Source organism: Centruroides vittatus, unplaced genomic scaffold (genome assembly GCF_030686945.1).
Source record: "Centruroides vittatus isolate TY-2023 unplaced genomic scaffold, ASM3068694v2 contig_874, whole genome shotgun sequence".
NCBI lineage: Eukaryota > Metazoa > Arthropoda > Arachnida > Scorpiones > Buthidae > Centruroides > Centruroides vittatus.
In genome coordinates this window covers 612,669-636,522 of record NW_027122566.1, presented here as the reverse complement: position 1 = coordinate 636,522, position 23,854 = coordinate 612,669, and the positions used below count along the sequence as shown (strand labels likewise).

At 30.7% G+C, this 23,854-nt stretch overlaps 1 protein-coding gene across 1 annotated transcript in view; it reads right to left on the bottom strand.

Annotated features, from left to right (window-relative positions):
* Positions 1-23,854, bottom strand: part of LOC136982896 (ganglioside-induced differentiation-associated protein 1-like) — a 41,442-nt gene that overhangs the window by 4,299 nt on the left and 13,289 nt on the right. The window contains exons 3-4 of the mRNA XM_067279452.1: positions 22,282-22,455; positions 14,336-14,536 (exon numbers count right to left, since the gene is read on the bottom strand). Coding sequence (XP_067135553.1) covers positions 14,336-14,536; positions 22,282-22,455 — 375 coding nt within the window. The remainder of the gene's footprint in view (positions 1-14,335; positions 14,537-22,281; positions 22,456-23,854) is intronic.

Genomic DNA, 23,854 nt, shown 5'->3' with positions numbered 1-23,854 from the left:
ACTAATGATAAAATTCATTGTTAGCAAAATTGTAATTTATCACCACAATTTATAGACTATTAAAAGATAAAATTTATAATTCAACAAGTTATCAACTTCTAACTTCCCTCCAACTATGATACATCTGACATCGTTACTTATGTAAGGAAGTATAGTTTAAAATATTATTAGATTGGGCAATTGTTAGGAACCACGTCGAGATGACCAAATTTGGTCAGATGCCAATGCTTCTGACAAGAGAAAAAGATATAAAAGAGAGACAACAAGAGGGAAACGGGTTCTCTCTCTCTCATCCATCTTAATTAAAGGAGTTTTCTCTTGCATCACAATTGTACACCTCAATGTAATAAAAAATACATATAATGTTAAACCGGTTAATCATATATGCTTACATCGTGGTTTAAACAAGTAATCAGGGTAATGTTATATTAAAATAACATTTAAATAATTAAAGTTTATAATAAAGTGAATATAAAATTTGTTAAATGAATAACTGCTCATCAAAAATTAAAAATTCAAATTGTAATAATAATATCAAACTGGTGAAAAATTATATTTATTGATCGAGGAATATAATTAAAATATAATTTTTTAATTGTTTTAACTTCTATTTTCAATCAGTTTTTATTAATTTTTACAGGAATATAATACTTTGGTGAAAACAAAGGCAAGAGAGTATAATCTTAACAAACAAAATTACTTGGAAACTGCTCAAAAACTAACACTTTCTTTAACCTATTCTTAGGCAATAAAATAATCTTAGGTTTAATTTAGTTACAATAAAATAAAATATTTATCTTGAGTATAATTTAATTTTAATGCTACACTACAACAAACTTTGAATATTAATATTACAAATTCAGTGTAATAACAGGATATTTTCATAAAATCTGTATCATGCTAAAATTTCAAATTATAATTTAAACATTTACATAAGTAAATTAAAAATAAGACTATTTAAAACTGAAAAAAATAATAAATATTGTACAATTTTTTATAATAATATACAATTGGTTTATGCTATTATTATTATTATTATTGTTTTTTATATTAAATTACAAACTCCATTTTTCCTTGTTAGTCTGTCTTATGAAATAATATAATATAGCAGTAATAAGGAAAAAGGAACTTTCTTGTAGCTCAATGCAGAAAAAATTTGGTATTGACTGAATATATGAGCAAATTATTGTTAAATAATATTTAGCTATAAAAACTACAAAATTCATTCCATTAATACTGCCAAAACGAAACAAAAATAATACAGTAGAAACTTCCTACTTGAAGAGTTATATTCTGCAAATAATGAAAGGAAAAATACATTGAAAGAAATTTTGCTATTGCACTTTTAATTTCTTTTTTTTCTTGATGAAAATGCAACAGTAGGTGTTAATGCTTTCATCAAAAATGATCTATGCTATTTTATTACACAATTCTTTTTGTAATAGGTATGCTGCTCTAAAACACAGTACATATCTTTCTGTAAAAGTACAAGGTGCTAATATTAAGAAACTACTGTATGTACAGTACATTGTATTGCAATATGTGACAACAGATTTAAAGATAATGAAACAAATAATGTTTCAAGCTTTATTTTTATTAACCCTTCTGTAAATAAGTAAATTTTTAGCTTCGTGAATTTGAAAAATGATTGCAAATATACAAAGCTTCTATTGTAATATAAAAAATTAAAGACTAACAAGTATTTTTGATCTTTTTTTTTTAAAGACTTAGCATTCATTTAATTTAAATACTTTCAGATTTGTATACTGTACTGAGAATTTTGAATTTCTTTTGGTGTGAATTTTAATAATAATAAAAACAATAATATGTAACTTTTATAGCATCATCATCATTTAATTAGAATATTAACAATTATCACAGTTATAATTTTTAATTTATAAATAACTATGGTAAATTTTTTCTGCAGAGTATCAAACAAAAACAACTTAGAGAATTGCTCCTAAGATTGAGTTAGGAAAAGATCTGTTCAGCTCTTTGTTTAATTATTAGATCAGACTAGCAAAAGTGATCTTAAACCAAACTGCTGTCTTTCAAAATGTGTATTAGAAAGTAAACAAAAGCAAAGAAATTAACTGTAGTTATGGTAAGAAATAATTAAATATTACATTTATATATAATATTTATCCAAACAATGAAAGACTTGTAGAGGCAATTGATAAAACATTGAGTTTGAAAGTAAAAAGCTTGAACATTCTCTAGCGGTGAGTTTTTCTACGAAAAAATGTAGACCGATAATTAAATGGAATTTTAAAATTATAGTTTATATCTTTTTTATTGAGATTATTCATTAGTCAACTCAATATTTAACAAGAGTTTAATAATAATCTTGTTTTAAACAGTATACATTACGCTGAATTTTATTTTTACTCTTCACTTTAATGAACGAACAAAAATGCTGGTTGTAAGTGAAAATTAATGAATAAATATTATAAATTTATTATTATGTAATTAGGTCAGCAACCCGTTTTATAATCTGTTGTTTAGAAAATTATTCGAGAGATTGTTGACCTAATTGCGTAACAATAAATAAATAAATTATAATTAGTTTTTCCTGTTGTTCTTTATTTTAAATGAAAGGAAAGTAATTGAACAAATTACTAGAAATGTAAAGTAGCAGAAATTATTTAGCAAATATATCTTGAGTATTCATAGAATATAATTTCAAAGTAACATTACCTGGTAGCTAACAATTTTACTGTCTTAATAACATATTAATTAGTATGTTTTGTTCTAGTTATTCAAATTTTTTTAAAGTAAAATTTTTGGCTATATATGTTCCCAAGACTAAAGTTAGTAATTTATTACAAGTGCGAATTATTTAACATTAAAGAATATTGTGTTGTGAAACTTCTTGGACAACTCTTAGGCTTTAGAAAAGTGATTCCTATCATTTTTATACTATTACTGAACTATCCAGAACATATTAAATATTTGGTTTGATCAGAACATGACATGTCAACTAGTTCAACATCACAGTCATTAGAATTTTGAATCACATCCATACTGAATAAAATCGCTTGTGAAATAAATAAAGAGTTTTTGAAATTACTGTATTTGGCAAGTAATATGTAAAAATCATAACTATCTCACCATTTGAGAACATTCTAATATTTTTAAAAGATGTCACTATGGATAGATACTTCACAAAATATGTTCACGCAATGATAGAAAGGAGTTGACCAAACAGGCTATTATGTAAGAATGATTCACAAATATTTTTGTTAATTGATAGGATATAAATTAGCTATTAAAGTGGAAAGATTAATTGAGTTGTAACAAAATCAACCTGTAGAACTTAGATGATGGAAAATAATGAATATAAACGGGAAAATTATGAAATAACAACACTGTCATTATTTCATAATTTTTCCTGGGTCAGATTTATGTATAAGACTAAAATTTTTCCTGTTTTGAAAATTAATACTTAGCTTGTAAACAAAAATTATTATTATATAATTATGTAGAAAGCAAAACACTGCCAGAGGAAAATAAAACAAGTGTTAAAAATTAAAATATCTCAAAAATAATATTTAATAAATTATAAAAGAATTGCCATTAATGTAAAATGAAACTATATTAATAGAAAATCATAAATGATTTCATTTTTGAGTTCATTTGTATTTCTTTGTTGTCTGAATTCTAATCAATGTTTGACAAAAAAGTTAATAAATTTCACATCTCTATTCTTAAGTGATGTGTCCAAATAGATTTGTCTAATTAGTGCAAAATTCAGCACACATGTGGTCTGATTACAGGCCAAGTAATGCTACCTGAATACTTTAAAATAGCATGCAGAGGCTTACTGTATTCATAATTTTCAGTGAACCTCTTGTTTTAAGGTCTTTGAATCCAGGCATGCTTGTATGGCACACAGCTGATGGAAGCAAGATGGGTATTCTGACCTGACAATGAGGACAGTGGATGTCATCCATCTGACAATAATAATACTTGTATAGGCAATCACTATAACTTTGATGAAGTTTGCTAACACATTTTATAGTAACATACCAACTATTATTACATTATGAAACCTGATGAAGAACTCATGAGTTTGAAAACGTTCATTTTTGTTTGTTTTCTTTATCTACATACAGTAATCGGTTTGGAGTATGTGATTAACTATATCCTGGCGTGGTGAGTGGTTGCTTATTATTACATGAGTTTAGATGATGATGATTAAGCACAAGAACTCAATACTATTATCAAAAATAGGGTGTCCAACAGTAACAGAACATGTAGTGATTAGAATCATGAAATTTGCATAGAAATATAGATTCAACAAATTAAAAGAAAGGCTTAATAGCTCATACAGTACATTACCATTAAAAATGGGATATAATAAGGACGTAACTGAAGAGGAGAAGATCAAAATTGACATATTTCACAAGAAAGGGTGAGAAGTGACTTTTATTGCTAGAAATTTTGGAAGATCTCATTCAGTTATCTCAATAAGGATCAATAAACAGGAAGACAAACAGTGGAACAACCCAGAAAATAACATGCAATTGTTCAACATGCACTGCAAGGAGAAATGTTTATTCAAAAACTCAAAAATGAATTAAAAATGAACTGTAGCAAATCAACAGCACACAGATATTTACACATCAAAATGAAGTGTTTCTCCTTGAGCTGGTTGCCAAACTACTTTATGCCATCCTTCTGTTTCAAAGTTATCTTCTTGATGTACCGGTACTTGATGGTTTTAAGTGTTATTGGACAGATGAGAGATTAGATCAAAAGATATACTTGCAGAGGGTAGGTGGTGGCAATACACGTGAGGTTTGAATGGAATGGAAAGACAAACCTAGTGTTTATTGAAGGCCAAAACAACTCAAACTTATAAGGAGTTTGTCTGGAGGTAGCTCAAAACTTATGGACAAGACAATGCAAGCTTTTGTGTTTTGAAATTATCATCATCTTTTTTGCAGAGCAAGAATATCCAACTTTTGGACTGGTCACCCCTCAGTATAAATTTAAACCCTGATAAAAATCTTTGGGTGACTTGGTTTGTCAAATTTATGGCACTACAAGTAACACAGTACTGTCAGTAAACTGAAGGCTGTTCTCATGGAAGAATGAGAAAATATTTCAAAAGAATGATGGGACATTCTAATACTTAGGCTTAAAAATGATTGAAGTGACCATTCTCCAAAAACTGTAGCAAAATCAGTTACTAATTATATTAATGTTGGACACTTTATTCTTAATAACATTAACTGGCTCTTTTGTTTATTTTATTATTCTCCAAACTCATGTATTAAAAAATGAAATTTGTTAATACATGAAAGTTGTATATATTTAATTGTTATAATTTTAACACTTTGTGGCATTTAAGAGGGATAATCACCCAAAATGCATTTGCTAGATTAATAAAACATTTTAGTAAAGGTCAGTTGTCATATATTAGACCAGGGTTGTCCAACCTTTTTTCCTTATGGTCCAAATTAGAAAGTTATGTATATTCAGTGGGCCACAAGCAGTGGCATAGCGTGGGTGTCAGCTGCCCGGGTCGGAGGAAAATTCGCCACCCCCTTATTTAGTTATTTTTGCATGATATTATTATTTATTGTGAAATTTTGCCGCCCCCACTATGCTACGCCACTGGCCACAAAGGGTACCTTATATCAGTGTTCTCAAAGTGGGGGTCGCTGAAAAAAATGATGCCAGATTAATTTTTTTCCAAATATTTTATAAATTGACTATGGATTCATGTTTAGAAATAATAGAAATCAAAAATATATAAAATAATTTTTACTTAAATAAATTGCCATATAAATAATAAAAACAGTATAAATATTTAAATATGAGCCTAAATATAATATTCATAAATTTGTGTGCTATTGGGGAATCCCCAAGTGCCACTCTCCACCTAAACTATGATAGAACAATGTTTGCTAGCAGCATTGCGTCTGCAGGCAAGTCCAGTTAGAAATACAGTAGAGCGTCAATTATCCGAAAACTGATCAACCAAAAGCGTTTGTTGGCAAATTCGAATTTCTGCTAGTGCTGTGGCACTGCAATATTTAGCTATGTCTAGGGATACTCCGATATTATTTTAGTTGATATGTGTTTTTAGCTGGCAGCACTGGGAGGGTACCATAAAAGGGTCCTTAAGGACGTGCCAGTATTTGAACAAGACTTTTTTCCCATTGTGAGTGGTAAGTTTTTCTTGTTTTTCTGAGGACTGTGTTGTGCTGAATTGGAACGTTTTGAGACTAGATTATTTTCCAAAATATAATTTTTTTTGTTTTTTTATTTTGTTTGTGAAAAATAAAAAAATTTTGTTAATCTTAACCTTGACAAAAATTCAACGTAAAGTGACACGCGGCAGAGAGAAATTTCAACATAGGATAGATTAACTATACAGAAGAAATTAACACCACCTGAATTTAAATTGACCCACTACCTCTGGGATGTTTTTCTACACATACTCATTCTTCAGGGTACAAACTGAAATTTTTAAATGCAAAAGGGGGGTCATGGACCAAAAAGTTTGAGAAACACTGCCTTATATAAATACATGCTTTTAAAAAGTTAAAAATATGAATGTCAAATTTTAAAAACATTATGTGTGTATGTATGTATATATATATATATACATACACACATACATACAGTCAACTCCACATAAGTCGACACCATCGGTTAAGTAGTCAGTTTTCTGTGGTCCCGGCCGACTTACATAGGCATTAATGTTAAAAAACTCCAGTTTACTTGACACCGTTTAACTCTTCACCACTGGATAAGTCAACATACTTTCGCTGTCCCGCACTCTGATAAGTCGTCACCCCCTCTCGAAAAAATGAATTCACTCCGCACGTGTGGTGCGAACTCATTTTTTTTTTTTTTCAGGAGGGGGAGTCGATTTATTTTATTAATATATAATTAATATATTTAATAATATATTAATAAAAATGCCTTAACATTTTATGTATTTTTCTGTATAAAATAATAACAGATAAACAAAAAGAAAATATACAATCTACATCAACTTCACACCAGAATCCAATTTTGCATTTTCTCATGCCAGAGGCATTAAGAATCCTTAGACATTACTTGCCAACAGTTGACAATTGCAAAGATGATGTTTTCAAGGCGTTTGTGATCATTGAAAAAGAAAGTCGAGACAGTTTAGTGTTGTTTGTTTTGAGCACTTAACGAATTTTTCAGTTTTTCATCTACAGAGTAATTGTAAATGGAGGACACAATGTATTGTAAACCTATACTACTGTATTTTATTAATTGTAGTTTTGTGGTTTTTTTCCAACTTTGCTTTAGTCGTCACGTCGGATAACTCGACACATTTCCACTTCCCCTTGGGGTGTCAACTTATGTGGAGTCGACTGTATATTACAAAAAATACTGTATGAATTTATTTTTATTTTGTGTGAGAGTAATGTTTTTTTATTGTCAGTAATATATATAATAACAATGTAATATTTGACATTGCCTTCCTTTTATAATACAGTCAAACCTGTTTTTATGCGGGGGATAGGGACCGCATAAAAAAACGCATAAAAAAAATTGCACGAAACTTCACGACTGGCTATAAAAAATAGTTTTCGCAACACAATTAAAAATATATTTTGTTTATGCAGACAATAGGGACCGCATAAAAAAAGTCTCACAGAAAATAACTCAAAACCGTACGAAATACAATTTATTGACAACAGATGTCAGCACTTGACTGCATCGTCTCATCTATCGTCTGTTTTACATATTTTTGTCCAGGTGGTGTTTTGTTGACTTAAAAAATAAATTATTTCATTTTTCACATATTCATGCAATAATATTACTATAATAAGTTCATTTATGCTATAATAAGTCAACGCGAGACATGACAAATCGCATGAGACTAGTCGCCAACTATACCGCACAAAAAAAGACCACATAAAAACAGGTTTGACTGTATTGTTAATATCTGCTTTTATGGTACTAGTCTTAATTCTAAGAATGTTAGATTCAGTGATTCCCATTTAACTATTTCTTTCAGCAGTTTTCATATTTTTAATGCATAACAATTTTCTAGCACCAATTACGTCATTATGACGTCAAAGTGTATCCAGTGAAATGAGAATAATTTTTACGACATCCTTTATCAAAATAAATGAAAATGTATGTAAAAAATTTAAGATGCAGTGGGCCACATGTTGGACATCCCTGTACTAGACAAACAATACTGCCGAATATAAGTATTCATAAAAAAACATTGATATTTAGCTTTCAGTGTAAGCTAAATATCAATATCTTGAATCCAAATTTTATCAAAATATCAATTATTATTACATTTTACAGCAAAGTCACAGTGATTACCTAGGAACTCTATTATTTTCATGTATGTTCTGTATATGAAGGTGCACATATACAACCCCAGAGAACCCTGTCTCTGCTAATTGCCTGCCAGTAGTACAAAAAAATTAATAGGTGCTGTACCCAATCAAGAACCTTTAAGTCCAGTAACAAATTTTAATGAAAATGAACATTTTCGACCATACCCATGGTCTGCATCAAATTACTACTGAAGGTTCTTGTAAAAGCCTTACTGTCTTTAATTCAAATATTATTGTTAATTGTCTACTTGGACTTTAAACACCAGTATAAAGTCCTATTAATAAGTAAAGATTGGCACAGTAATGAGAGTTAGTTCAGGAAAGAACAAAATTTCTTTATTATATCACCTGTAATAATAATTTCTGAAATTATTATTACAGGTGATATAATAAAGAAATTTTGTTCTTTCCTGAACTAACTCTCATTACTGTGCCAATCTTTAAACACCAGTGTAAAGTCCAAGTAGACAATTAACAATAATATTTAAAGGTTAACTAAAATGCTCTACCTGTTACTGGTGTGCACTCTCTAGACGGATATTTACAGGTTCTTGATTGTGTGTGTTTCATTCCAGTAATTCGGTAAGATGGTAAATTTTCATGTACAGCACCTATTAAACTTTGTCCTGCATTAGCACCCAACATCCATCAGTTTCATTTACGGTCGTGCAGACAAAGAAACATGAACTGTTACAGATGGCAGCATGTTTTTAGTGATAAATCCCAGTTCTGTTTGGAGGACCACTACCCTGGAATGTATTTCCTATGACAACCCTAGTAGTGGTAAAAGGGACATTGATGACACAGCATTATTCAGGAAATCCTGCACGCTTACATGTTACCTTTTGTGGCATGGCTGTAGCAAACAGCCATTTTACAGGAAAATAATGCTCAGCCACACACCAGCTAGGGTTTTCCAGGAATGCCTCTATCATATTGTCCATCAAGAATTTGTGGGACACCCCTCACAGTTACACGTGACAAAAGTTGGATCGAGAATAGCATGTAGGCACTACCTTTACAAAAGGGGCAAAGCTCTTGATATTTCAAACTTCAGGTTCAGACTATAACAAAAAATTATCATGATAGACCTGCTCCATGTTGACCATATCACCAGTTATATTCCAGCAAGTGGCAGTCCTATAAGGTACTAAAAGTCCCTTTAAATCAATTTAAAGCCACATTTTAAAACTTTTGAACTGATGCAGGCTGCACACAAGAGAAAAGAAGGGAGAAACTGTCGGTAAATCACAATTCTTTATTCATATATAATTATAAATTAGCATATGTATACTTAATATAGCTTCTGGCACTGATTTAAACGTAATATATCGGAAATATTTGGTTAAATATTAGTCACCGCTAGTTTTAAATTAGTTTCGATGTGTCTGTTAGCCGGTTTCTTGTTTTAATTTTTACTAAATTCATTGCGAAAAAACTTTTCACAAATATAAGTTGTAGAAAATAACATTTGAATTTTTGTTGAATATATCATTAAGCTGGGAAATTAATATATTTATTCATATTTTATTCCACGCGGGCCGCAAAAAATATTACTGCGGGCCGCATGCGGCCCATCCCTGCTTTAAATTGTAATTCTGCTATGACATTACCATTACATGTACATGTACACTAATAAAGTATGAATAATGCCACCTCCTTGATAGGTAACTTTTTTTTGCTAATGAGTTACACTTGGTTGACACCAATTACTATGTACTATGCCAGACCACAGTCAAGGCACAGCAACCAAAACAAGACGAAAATTAAAAAACTGCCAGTGTGTATGTCTGTATTCAGAAATTTCCTCACAATATGACATGTATTCAATATAGTGGCCTTCTGTAGTGTGATGTATGTATTTCTATTCAATTGTAATGTTCCCAGGCTTTTGTGTAGTGTGTGTGGTATCACACCTGTAGGTATAATAAGCACCCTATCCATCCTCCATAGATGCCTTATTTCCTAGGAGAGTTCCGTGTACTTGCTGATTTTTTCAGTGCACGTGTTTTGTACATTGTGAGTGTTTGGAATGGCTATGTCTATAATGTATGTGATTTTATTGTGTTTGTCAATGAGTGTGATGTCTGGTCTGTTGTGGTAGATTGTTTTATTTGTGATTATGGCTCTGTTGTTTTCCAATACTGTCTGTGAAATGTATTTGTAGTATGGTTTGTGGATGTCTATTAATTTGTATTTCTTTGCAAGCTCATGGTGTATTTGGTATATTTGCTACATGATTATGTCTATGTAAATAATCTGTCTGCCAAAAGCTTGCAACCAGAAGTGCTGTGTTGTATAGTTTCTCACATAATGTGACATTTGTGAGTGCTGTATCTTTGAGTATGTGTTTTTTGTAGTTTTTAGTATTTACGACCTGATCCTGTATGGCAATCATGAATCCTTCCGTCTCCCCAAAGAGGTATCCCTGAGCTAACCAGCTGTTTAATGCAGTTTTGTCAACAAAATCCTGGACCAGGTCGTAAGGATGCCTGCCATGGAGAGTGCCTTTTGATTGCTTAATGGTGTCTATGCTTTTTATATGTTGTGTCATGTCTGTATGTTGTGAGTGTAAATTTAATGGTGTGTTATTTGAGTCTGCTAGAGTTACTGCTTTATGTAACTGTGTTGTTCCTTGTTTTTTGTAGAAAAACTCTCGCAGTGACTATATTCGTTTGTAGTGAAGGTTTATTGTCATCTTTACGTGGAAGGGTTAATCTTTCTATGGCGGATTTAGGATGATGATGTTTATGCTTAGTAAGTGTTGTTCTTGTTTTCCTTTGGAGCTGTTCAAGATCTGTGTGAGTCCAATGTATAACTCTGAAACAATATGTGAGTACTGGGATGACATATGTGTTTATTGCTTTAACTGTGTGTTTTGCATTTAACTCTGTTCTGAGAATAGCATTTAACCTACCTTGGTATTCTTTAATTAATCTTTGCTTTGTGCATGTTCTGTTAGTTTGGCCTGTTGGAATCCTAAATACTTGTAGAACTCTCCCTCTTCCACGGATTCAATGACGTCTCCATTTCCAAGTGCAAAACCTTCTTTCTTCAAGACTCCTTTTTCTATGTAAAGTGTTTTGCATATGTCTAGGCCAAATTCCATTTGTATGTCATTGGTGTGTGAATGTGTGATTTGTAGGAGTTGATGAAGTTGTTTTTGTGTGGATGCATAAAGTTTTGTGTCATCCATATACATGTGACAGTGTAAAGTTTACAGTGTAAACTGTATTGCGTATTATTTAACATGTTGGATAATGGATTCAGGGTTAAGCAGAACCAGAGTGATTCGAGAAATCTCCTTGAAAAGTTCCTCGCCTAATAAATATTTGGTTTGTTTGTATGGAAGTGTTACTAACCCTCAGATGTAGTGTTGTTCTCCAGTGCTGCATAGTGTTTTGGAAGAATGCAATGAGTGATGGATGTATTTTGTACATGTGTAGAATATGTAGCAGCCAACTGTGTGGAATGCTGTCGAATGCTTTTCTGTAGTCTATATATGCCATGTGTTGTTTGTGTGCTTGCCATAGAATGACTGAATCTAGGAGTAACTGTTCTTTGCATCCCCTGTGATTTCTACGGCAACTTTTTTGTTACGGAACATTCCTATGGAACATTATGTTCTTTAACATGTTTGTATATTTTGTTTGTGATACAGGATGTCAATGATTTGTAGTGTTGGAAGACATGTAATTGGTCTGTATTGTGTGGGGTCTGTGGTATTGTTGTTTTTAGGTTTCATGTAGGTGATGCCCCGAGTAAGAAATTTTGGCATGTCTTGTGGCTTGATGATGATGTGTGTTAGGTGTTTAGCTAGTTCCTGGTGCAGTGATGTAAACTTTTTGTACCAGAAATTGTGAATGTTGTCTACACCAGGTGTTTTCCTGTTGTGTGTTCTGTTAACAGTGTATTGGACATCGTGTATATTTATTTCAGCACAAGGCATAGTTGGTATGTTGTGCAAGTTTTCCTTCTCCTCCTCAACCCAGCTTGCATCAGCATTGTGTGTAACAGCACTGAACTAAAGAGAAGACCAGTAAGTTGTGAGTTCTTCTGTTGGTGTGCCACTGTGCTGTTTATCAGTGTTTTTAGTACTAATTTGTCTGTAAAAGAGTTTTTCATTGTATTAAATAATTTATTTTGTTGTTTCTGTAGCAAACATGTTTTGTATTGTTTGAGTATACGTGCTTTGGCTGAAAGTTTTTGTTTTAGTGTATCAATGTATTCTGTAATGTGTGTTTTGATTTTCTTGAAAATGTCTTTGAGTTGTTTCTTTAATTTGGGTGTTGTATTGTGTCAGCCTGCCTAATTGCTGTCTAATGTCATTTATTTGTGTTTCTATTCTTCTTTGCCAGGCAGGCTTGTGATAGAATCATGTTTTGTGTGTATCTACACACAAAACAAGCCCAAGGCATGGGCACTCTGTTTATATTGCTTCACACGTTGTCGGGCTTTCATTTCATTGTAAATACGCAAATGTTTGTGTTTGTAGTGTGTGTGTGCCCTCGGCAAATCATTTCCAAGAAACTGATCGCGCAATATTCTGTAAACTTTACATTCATTCCAAAATTTGTCAATTGTAATCTTTGCTGTTTTCCTCATTTTGATCTGTTTTCTGTTACATTAGGTATAAACCTAATGCTTACAACCAAATGGCTGTATTATATTATTGTAAATTCCTGAAAGTGTCAGGAAGATTCTGTATATATGTACAACTTTGAATTTATTTTATATTTTTGTTAATAAATGCCGTTGCAGACGCCATGATACTTCCCTTTCATCCCCTTTCCTAACTCACTTTACCTTTCCCCTTCGCCTCTTATCTTAAGCCCTTTTCTATCCCCCTCTTTTCACACCCAGGCAATACCTCTGAGTAGCCCTGGATCTTCATCCCCTGTATGCTATCGCTATCGCTATCGCTATCCACACAAACACAGTTTATGCTGGTGTATCGTTACTGTGACTGCTCCAGCATAAACTAATGTATGAATGTCTGAGAGTGTAGAAATTGAATGAATGTAGTGTGGTAGTAAGTGAGTGTTTACGTAATTTAGTGTTTTTCCTACTACCTTTGACATGTTGATTTTTGGTATTCGTGGTCTTTGTGTGGGATCTGTACCCCTATATTTAGTGAATGTTTCCTGAAATATAAGACATACATTTAGTTAATATGCTCTCACTATATTATCAGTGATGGATGAGGAAGTATCATTAGTTGTTGTTGTGTGTGCTTGTTGCCGGATTAAATAAAAATTGACATCATGTTGTACTAAGATAATATTTAATAGATACCTGTCTGACCCCAAGATCATCTGCTAAACCGATAGTATCAAAGCATTACATAATATAAAAAACAATTTAATAAGTTACTGAAATCATAATATTTCAACAATGTATATGACATGATAAGTATTTATAGAATAAATTAATATTGTTTTTCAATATTAATTGTTACAATCATCATCAGCTTTTCACAAGGTGGCAAAACTATTGATATTTCAGACTTCAGGTTCACACTATGACAAAAAATGATCATCATGAAAGGCATACTCCCATTCACACTGCTATTGTGCTGGATAAGATTGTTGCTTAAATAAAAAAAATGCTACTATAACATGAATCATGGTGATATAACTTTTTGAAAATAAATGTAAAAACAGAATTTGAATACCATGTTTCAGCATTAATATTACACAACGTGATCAAATATAAATCTGAATTGGAAATATTGAAATAATTTGAATAATCTTCTAACAATGGATGAAAACTGAACTTACAGCCATAAAATGATATCATAATGTGAACCAACCTGTCAAGACTTAAGCTTAACTGAATACTTGTTATACAGAGAAAGTGTCAGCAATAACATATAACATGGTTGCTAATTATATAAAGTGCTAATAAATATACATTTCCCATGGTGAGAAAATTATTTTAATAACAATAATAAATTGTTAATATTAAAAAAGATTTTGGATTACCATTTTTATGTGAAGCAAGTTCATCTTCAATTTTATTTAATAAACTTTCTAAATCATCTAAAGCTTTTTTAACTTGATAAACATTTTGTGCTTGTTCCAATTTAGTTTGATTCTCTCTCTTCTTTGCCAAATATTGGTCTCTAAGTTCAGGATATTCATTAGCATATTTATCTAATAATTCTTTTGACTCCGGTAACCTTGCTAAATAGAAAAATGATAAAAATAAAATTTACATGTTAAATGTAGTCAGTGTGCTAGATATTAAAAACATTTATTAAGAAAATTTGTTCCATTTTTGAATGGCTTGCAAAAGATATTGACAATAGTAAGAAAATGGTTTCATATAAAGCTACACCAAATCACTCATTCACTAACATAACACATGAAAAGGATACATCTATAGAACAGAATAATTGATAAATGCTGTTTACTTTTGAATATTTTTTTGATTTATTGATTAAATAACTAATACAGTTGAATCTCACTAATCTAAACCCCAGTAGTGCAAAATATTGGTTAATCCAGGTTTGTGGAAAAGATGGAATATTCATGAAAATTGCAAGAATTGTGGTAATCAATTATTTTGGGTAAAAGCATATAACATTAAGTAATGCCACTTGTACAAAGTTTCATTTATTTGCTTCAATGACCATCTTCCCACTTGGAAGTCCTTTTATGTAAATTTCTCCATCCCCTTTCACAGCTTGTTCACTATTTTATTTGAACTAATACTTATATGTCATCTGTTACAAATGCTGTTGCATCCAATAATATTAATGTTAAAAAAATTCCCAGATGGCAGCACACTCACAATGAAAATATATTAATAAATAATCGAAATGGCCATTTTAGACCCTGTTCAGTAATGTCTGTAAAAGCATTGATAGCCGATATTGTTACAAAAAAAAAGTCAACATGCATTGTTAATTTCCTACTCTTCATTTATTATCTGCAATCAACAATAGATATTTTCATACGTCAATCATCATTTTTAATCACTTAAAACTCAAAAAGAACACTTCAAATCAAAAAATGGAATTAGTTTTCAACTCAAAATTAACCTCTCTACAATCATTGTCAGGTTTAGCAAACAATTAACAGTGTACAGTCAGCGGAAGAAGGGGAGGAGGAGGAGGATGAGGAGATAGAAGAGAAAGGAAGGATCCTTCTGAGTGGTATAAGGTTTAGCAAACAGTATAAATTGAAGCAATGTACAAGATTGCTTTAATTTTCATCATTGCATATATGGGGGCCAATAGGCCAAGTACACATCTTTAGAACAAACTAACAAGTTTAAACAAATACACATTCTTCGAAACAAATCAATCAATATACACATTATAGCATCTAATATATATTAACAAATATACAAGACACAGTAAAAGTATAGTTATAAACAACATTATTCAATCACATTTGAAACTAATGACAAAATGAGCAAATATTTGACATTGTCACAATGCCAGACTGCAATTTTTAATTTAATTATATGCTCTCCACCTCAAATAAGTAGTGTCTTGCCCCTGTACATCATACTTTTCCTGTTAGCAACAGAGTCATGCTGCTTCGTGTAGCTAACTCTGTCGGGGAAATAATGTGACTTTTGGTTTTCATTGGTAATTCATATATAGTTAATTGGGGCTTCCTGCACCTAATCTTTCAAATTCTGGCCTTGGCCTTCATCTATCTAACTTTGTTCTCGAGATTAAGGAAGGACAGACGGCCAGATGACAGTGAAAATTTATAATCTACAACTTTTTCAAATTGCAGCCCAACAACAGAAAATGGTTATGTATAATAAAACAAAAAAAAAAAGTAGCTTACACAAACACATAGAAAGCTAAGATAGGAAATTTCAGTTTGTATACAAATGCAATCCTACAATATGTAACAATAAGAAATGATAAATAACCACAAGACCAAATTATTTTCCAGCTAAAAACAATACATTGGGAATACACTTAATGAAAGCTAATGTTGCACAATAAACAACAAATAAAGCATTATTTAGATGCAACAATGCAAGAGAATGAAGATATACCAAGGCTAAGCAAGAATTTGTAGAGTTCAGAAGCCCTAAATTAACACATGTAAGTATTAACAATATGTTAAAACAGTGGTTCCCAACCTTTTCTAGGATGCGGAACACCTTTGTGAGCAATTTTCTTTAGCGGAACACTTACTTAAGTTAATATGAAATACATAAGCTTGTCATCAGTTATTTTATTAGAATTAAGCAGTTATAATTCAAAATCTCTACTCATATTATTAACACCAATTCTAAGACAGGAAAAAATATACCTAAATAACTTTAATGGGAAACTTGTGCCTGATGTTTTTTATATATTTCATTCAGTTTTTATCATTGCCTTTATCTTATTCGAAACAGTCGTACACTCCATAAGTACGAGTCGTACATATATATTTAAGTTTGTGAAAATTTTATGATTTTAATTTTTTGATATTCGGCAGCTCGAATACGATTGTACACTTTCCGATTTGCGACTAAATCTGCGGAACACTTGGGAGATGCTTACGGAACACCAGTGTTCCGCGGAACACCAGTTGGGAACCACTGTATTAAAAGAATTTATCCTAACAGACATGACCAAGAACCAGATGTATCAAATACATATAAGATACTATATAAATAAAAAATCAAATTTAGATTATTGTGACATTAAAATTTCAGCCCAACATTGTGACAATAATCTTTTAATTTAAAAAAATCACATAACTTCTAGTCCAGACCAGAAGTTCATATATAGTTATTAGGGACTCCAGCTCTTAAGCTTTCCATGTTTGGTCTCGATTTTCATCTATCTAACTCCATTCTCAAGATTAACAAAGGACAGATTGACATATGGCAATGGGAATGTATAGGTATGCAATCTGAAAATTTCAGCCCAATAATACTTTATAGTTTTACTAGGAGATTCTGTCTCATTTGCCTTCTTATTCCCCATGTTTATTTTTTTGCATATATTATCATATCCACAAATGTCTTGCTGCACTTTATATATATATATATCCTCTAATCAAAATTCAGCCTCTATGCCTTTATTAATCAATCAGTACTATTCACTAGCTTTCTATATATATTATTTATATATATATATATAAAGCTAGTGGTTGAATAGTACTGATTGATTAATAGAGGCTGAATTTTGATTGTGCAGAACTCTTCTGCTAAAAACACAAAGCCTAGCCTCATCATCCAATGATTTCTAAATAACCCACAGGTAGGCCATTCAGTATATGGTACACACCAGATATATATAATATATATACAGGAAATTCTTGTTAATTCAAAATCTCATTAGTTCACATTAGGCCACAGATAGATTTACATGTTAAGGAATTTGGTTAGTTTGAATTTTAAAGTAGCTGATTTCAAAGTGATAATTCTGTTCAAACAGTGTAATGCATATGTTAACTCATTTGTTTAGATCAAAGTGCCTCCATGTTATAAGAGAACAACAGATCAAGAACAACTCTAATCTGATCAATATGACTTTTCTTTCACAGTAACACATTTTTGGGTGTGATCTTACCCAAGGACTATCCTTTTTTCTCTTACCTTGTAAAATGTGGCTAGTTTTAGAGATTGCAAGATTGGGATACAAGTAGCAGATTGAGATATTTGTAAAGTTTAGGTTACTATATTTGGGCAACTTACTAATTTTTGGACTACTTTAAAAATAATTTAAAGCAGATTCCTCAAAATGTAGCCCAAATTATTTTATAAAATCTATCTGGCAAGGTGAGGTTCACTTGCAGTTAACCCAAAATAATAATAATATAAATAATTATGTGAGATACATTCAGCTGACACCAGTTGCTGTGTACTATGCCGGACCAGAGTCAAGGCATAGCAACCAAAACAAGACGAAAATTAAAAAACTGCCAGTGTGTGTGTAAGATTCAGGAATTTCCTAACAATATGACATGTATTCAATATAGTGGCCTTCTGTAGTGTGATGTATGTGTTTCTATTCAATTGTAATGTTTCCAGGCTTTTGTGTAGTGTGTGTGGTATGACACCTGTAGAGGAGAGAATTACAGGTACAATAAGCACCCTATTCATCCTCCACAGATGCCTTATTTCCTGAGCACTAAGTTCTGTGTACTTGCTGACTTTTTCAGTGCATGCGTTTTGTATATTGTGAGTGTTTGGAATGGCTATGTCTATAATGTATGTGATTTTATTGTGTTTGTCAATGAGTGTGATGTCTGGTCTGTTGCGGTAAATTGTTTTATCTGTAATTATGGCTCTGTCGTCGTATATTTTGTGCATGTTGTTTTCCAATACTGTCTGTGGAATGTATTTGTAGTATGGTTTGTGGATGTCTAATAATTTGTGTTTCTTTGCAAGCTCTTGGTGTATTATATTTGCTACTTGATTGTCTGTGTAAATAATCTGTCTGTGACAAGAGCTTGCAACCAGAAGTGATGTGTTGTATAGTTTCTGGCATAATGTGACATTTTCTGCATGTGTCATTTGTGAGTGTTGTATCTTTGAGTATGTGTTTTCTGTAGTTTTTAGTATTTATGACCTGATCCTGTATGGCAATCATGAATCCTTCCGTCTCCCCAAAGAGGTATCCCTGAGCTAACCAGCTGTTTAATGCAGTTTTGTCAACAAAATCCTGGACCAGGTCGTAAGGATGCCTGCCATGGAGAGTGCCTTTTGATTGCTTAATGGTGTCTATGCTTTTTATATGTTGTGTCATGTCTGTATGTTGTGAGTGTAAATTTAATGGTGTGTTATTTGAGTCTGCTAGAGTTACTGCTTTATGTAATTGTGATGTTTCTTGTTTTTTGTAGAAAAACTCTCACAGTGACTGTATTTGTTTGTAGTGAAGGTTAACTATGTCAATCAGGTCACATCCTCCATCTTTACATGAAAGGGTTAATCTTTCTATGGTGGATTTAGGATGATGATTATGCTTAGTAAGTGTTGTTTTTGTTTTCCTTTGGAGTTGTTCAAGATCTCTGTGAGTCCAATGTATAACTCTGAAACAATATGTGAGTACTGGGATGACATATGTGTTTATTGCTTTAACTGTGTGTTTTGCATTTAACTCTGTTCTGAGATGATTATTTATATTATTATTATTATTATTATATAATTTCATCAGATGGTAATTTTTTGTAAGTCAATTGAAGACACAGTCTGTCCAAAAAAATCTTTGGTAACCACCATTTATTAACTTCACGTGTTCCAATTAACTTCGTATTCTGGAACACATGAAGTTAATAAATGATGGTCACCAAAGATTTTTTTGGACAGACTGTGTCTTCAATTGATTTACAAAAAATTATTATTATTATTAATTATACTGAATGCTATTAATGTTTAATATGTAGCCATATTCCACTTCCTTGATAATTACATGGCATTTGGCATATTGTACAGAAATACGTAAATCTAGAATAATCCAAAGTCACAATTATTTCATCCCTTGAATTTTGAACTAACAAGGATTTCCTGTAGTAGGTACTGCTTGCCCACAGGATTTGCTCACTTATCCAAAAATTAATAGATTGTGAATAATAATACAATTTGTAAGTAAATGGCACCCCACTCACTTCACTAATTCAAAAATTTTATGATGATTTATCAATTCCTAGTGCTGCCACAGTCGGTCCAACTTCCATTTGCTTGCCCCAAGGGCTTCACCCACTTGTTTTCAATACAGTCTATTCATCAATTCCTAGTACCATGATTTCTATTTTGTTAATTTTTGTGATAGAAAAAATGTTATGATGTTTTAAGCTAAGTATTTTATATATACTGTATATATAGTTTGCAAACAACACCTATATGTAAATATATATAATATTAATTGATTTGTTTCAAAGAATGCATTCTGGTAAACTTTTTAGTTTGTTCAATTTACACTGTTTGATGAGCACAGAGATGATCCTCTAAAATATAGAAAGATTGCTAAAAAAATTAAAGGTGTATTATTTATAGTTCTTGATGAGGTAAAACTAGGAAAATGGATTACTTTCAATCAGCGTTTATGATCATCATCTTTAAAATCATGTTCAATTGTATATCTCAGTTGGATTGATAATGTTCATGCATGTAGCATAACAAAACAATAAAGAAATATCAAGTTCTATTTTTAAAAATGAGCAATTATTTCTTTTGACATTGTAACAATGCTGGACTGCAATTTTTACTCATCTTTTAATTTAAAAAAATTCACCTGACTACTGGTCCAGATTGGAAGTTCATATATCTTTTGGGATCTCTGGTCCTAAGCGTTTTGTACCTACTGTCAATTTTAATGGTGTCTTGCCCCTGTACATCATACTTCCCCTGATAACAATTGAATTATGCAAGTCATCTAACTAACTCCATTGCCAAGATGATTTTAAATTGAAATTACATGACTTGGTCCCTAAGCTTTCCATATCTGGTCTTGATTTTAGTAATGGACAGATGTACAACTGTGGAAATGGTAAATCACAGGTTTGCAATTTAAAAACTGCAGCCAAAATACTAACACTAAGATAGCTTTTTCTCTGTTTCATTACTGATGCAATAGTTTTTCTCTTGTGAATGCTAAGGCTTAAGGGAATTATCCACAATTTAAGTGCTGCTTTACTGACCAAGTGAAGTGCTTTGTAAACTTTATTCGACTCTAAACCAGCTCTTATTAGAAAAAGTATTAAAAGAAATACTAATTGAAAACAATGAAGGAAGAATTTTCTCTGAAATTACTCTGCTTTACAATCCATTGATTGTAAAGCAGAATAAGATATTTTGTCTAACTTGTCATCTATGCAAATGATGGATTTTCTTGCTTTAGACTTCTTGCTTTTAAAAAATTTAAGTTTTAAATACAAGACATTATATATGTTTATAATAATTTTTATTTGCAGTTATAATGCTTGATAAAAACTAGAGATAGGCAAATATCACTTTACTCAAATTCAAATATTCACTAGGTTTTTGGGATGTGAGATCTGGTTAACTTATTTAACTTAATTACCTTATATAACTAAATAATAAATATTACATAAATTACTTATTTCAATATGTTAGTAAGTTGCTTTTTCTTTGAAATTCAGAGGTGCAGAGATACCACTGACACAAAAAAATTAACATTTTGAAATTCAAACAAATAAATTTTTTAAAAAACATTTATAATGGTAAATGTGCATGACAACTGTATTACAGACCATATGTTAATAAAGGCTATTTACTAAGTATTCAAATATTTAAAATTTTTAAGTTACTCCTGGGATTAGTAGTAAAAAATAAATTTGAATATTGATGTAATATTTGAGATTTTGAATCTCAAATACCTTCTAGTAGTATTCACCCATCTCTAGTAAGAACTATATAGTTTGACCTCTTTATTATATTTATTCAAAAAGATAAAAAATTTTAATTACAGTAGAGCATCGATTATCCGACTCAATTGGGGACTGAGGTTGGTCGGATAACTGAAAAAAACGGATAACCAAAAAGTATGAAAAAATACATTATTAGTATAGTATATTATTATATCCCATGTAATTAGTATATTAGTATATCACTATTAACCTACTTCACGTTGAATTTTCATTGATGTTAAACCTAACAAAATTTTTTTTAAATAAATTTTTAATGATACAATAGCAACGATTATTATTTCTTTATTTTGCACAAAATAAATACAAAAATAAAGAAAAATAAAAAATTAAGCCTGGTTTAAATACTGGCCTCCCTTTCATGGTCGAGTCAATGTTGCCAGCTAAAACATCCAAAAATTGAACAAAAATAATATTATAGTAGCCAAAACATAGCCAAATATTGTAGGGCCACATCACTAGCGAACATCTGAATTTTCCAACTAGAATGCGGTCGGTTAACCGATGTGACGGTTGATCGGGGGTCGGATAATCGATGCTCTACTGTATTTAAATAAAATCATTCTTAAACTTACAGATCCATGCTTTTCTATCACCAAATGACAGCTTCATGTCTGAAGTAAAGTCTTGATTTATTATACACCCATTTGAGATTAATTCAATTGGAATAGAATCTAAAAGTTCTCTCATTTCTTTCACTTTTTGAGCACTTTCAGTGCCTCTTTCAGGCGTTAATCGTGGCGTATTTCCTATATTAAATTATTTCAGAAAAAATATAATTGATTTTAATGTTGTACATTCAATATAATTCATTAAACTTGTAGTAACAAATTAAAATATTTTATTATGCAATATATCTATTGAGTATTTATTTGATATAAATTATTAGAATTCCCTGTAGATTTATTGTGATAAAAGAGTCAAAGTTTCATTTGACAGCTGAATTAGATCATGAAGGATACTAAATTGACATGTTGTTACAAGTAACAAGGAAAATAATATAAAAAAATGTATTTAATGATTATTTTATATGATGATGCACGGTACCTAACACATTATGTACTACATGGATAACTTTGATAAACCAAATATTCAAACAAGCAATATTAAAAATTATTGTAAAAAATCCTTTTATATTTTAAGATAAAAACATAATTAAAGTCTAATTTCCATGTGTACTTTTATTCTATTTTAAATTGTTCTTAATAAACTTAAGTAATTAGTTTAAAACATTTTAAATGTTATATAACTAAAATATTTACTGTTGTACAGAGTACTGATTTTAATTATAATTATATTCAGATACATAATCATTGTCAGTATTATAAACTTTTTCATATTTCCAAAATGTTCTTTTTTTTTATAAAATAAAATAAAAGATATTCTTTTTTGAATAATGCATGTTGAATCTGTTCTGAAGATTATGAAGAACATATAAACATTTGGAATCTTAAAAGAAGACAACTTAATTTTAAATAACACAAACCAATTTCTTTTCTTTATTTTACTAAGAAGAAATAAAATAGTTGAACCTGTCTATCTCAAATCTCACAGGAATGAGAAAAAGTTTGAGATATAGAGATTTCTACACAGTAAACAGTAATAGGTTTGATTGGACATATGGTATTTTATTAATACAATAGCAAATTTATTAATACCTAATACAGGTATGTACTATAACATTTTTGTCATACTGTACCTTAATTAACAAATAGTTTCTATTCCTGACTTCCTTCAACCAATAAGATGTAAACTCTTAGCCAGTCAGAAAAAAAGCAGCATTAATTGCAACTATATACTGTATTGTAAGAAATGTTTCTCAAGTACAATTTATACAATCAAAATGTAGTCACTGAGTTTGAATTTGTAACTGACACTTCACTTCAGTCCATAATTTGAAAAAAAAACATGGAAAATAAATTGAATTTATGCTGAAAATGCAGAGGGAAAAATAAATTTTGAGATAAAATGAATATACATTTGAACCTGTCTAAGTGATTATATGTATTGTATGGCTTAATGAAAGAACAAAAAATCATATTATTTAATATAAGTGTAGTCAGAGATTCCAACAGTAAAGAAAAAAAAAATCATATATTTAAGAGATATAACACACACATTTCCTTTTCAAATTTATTCACGTTATTT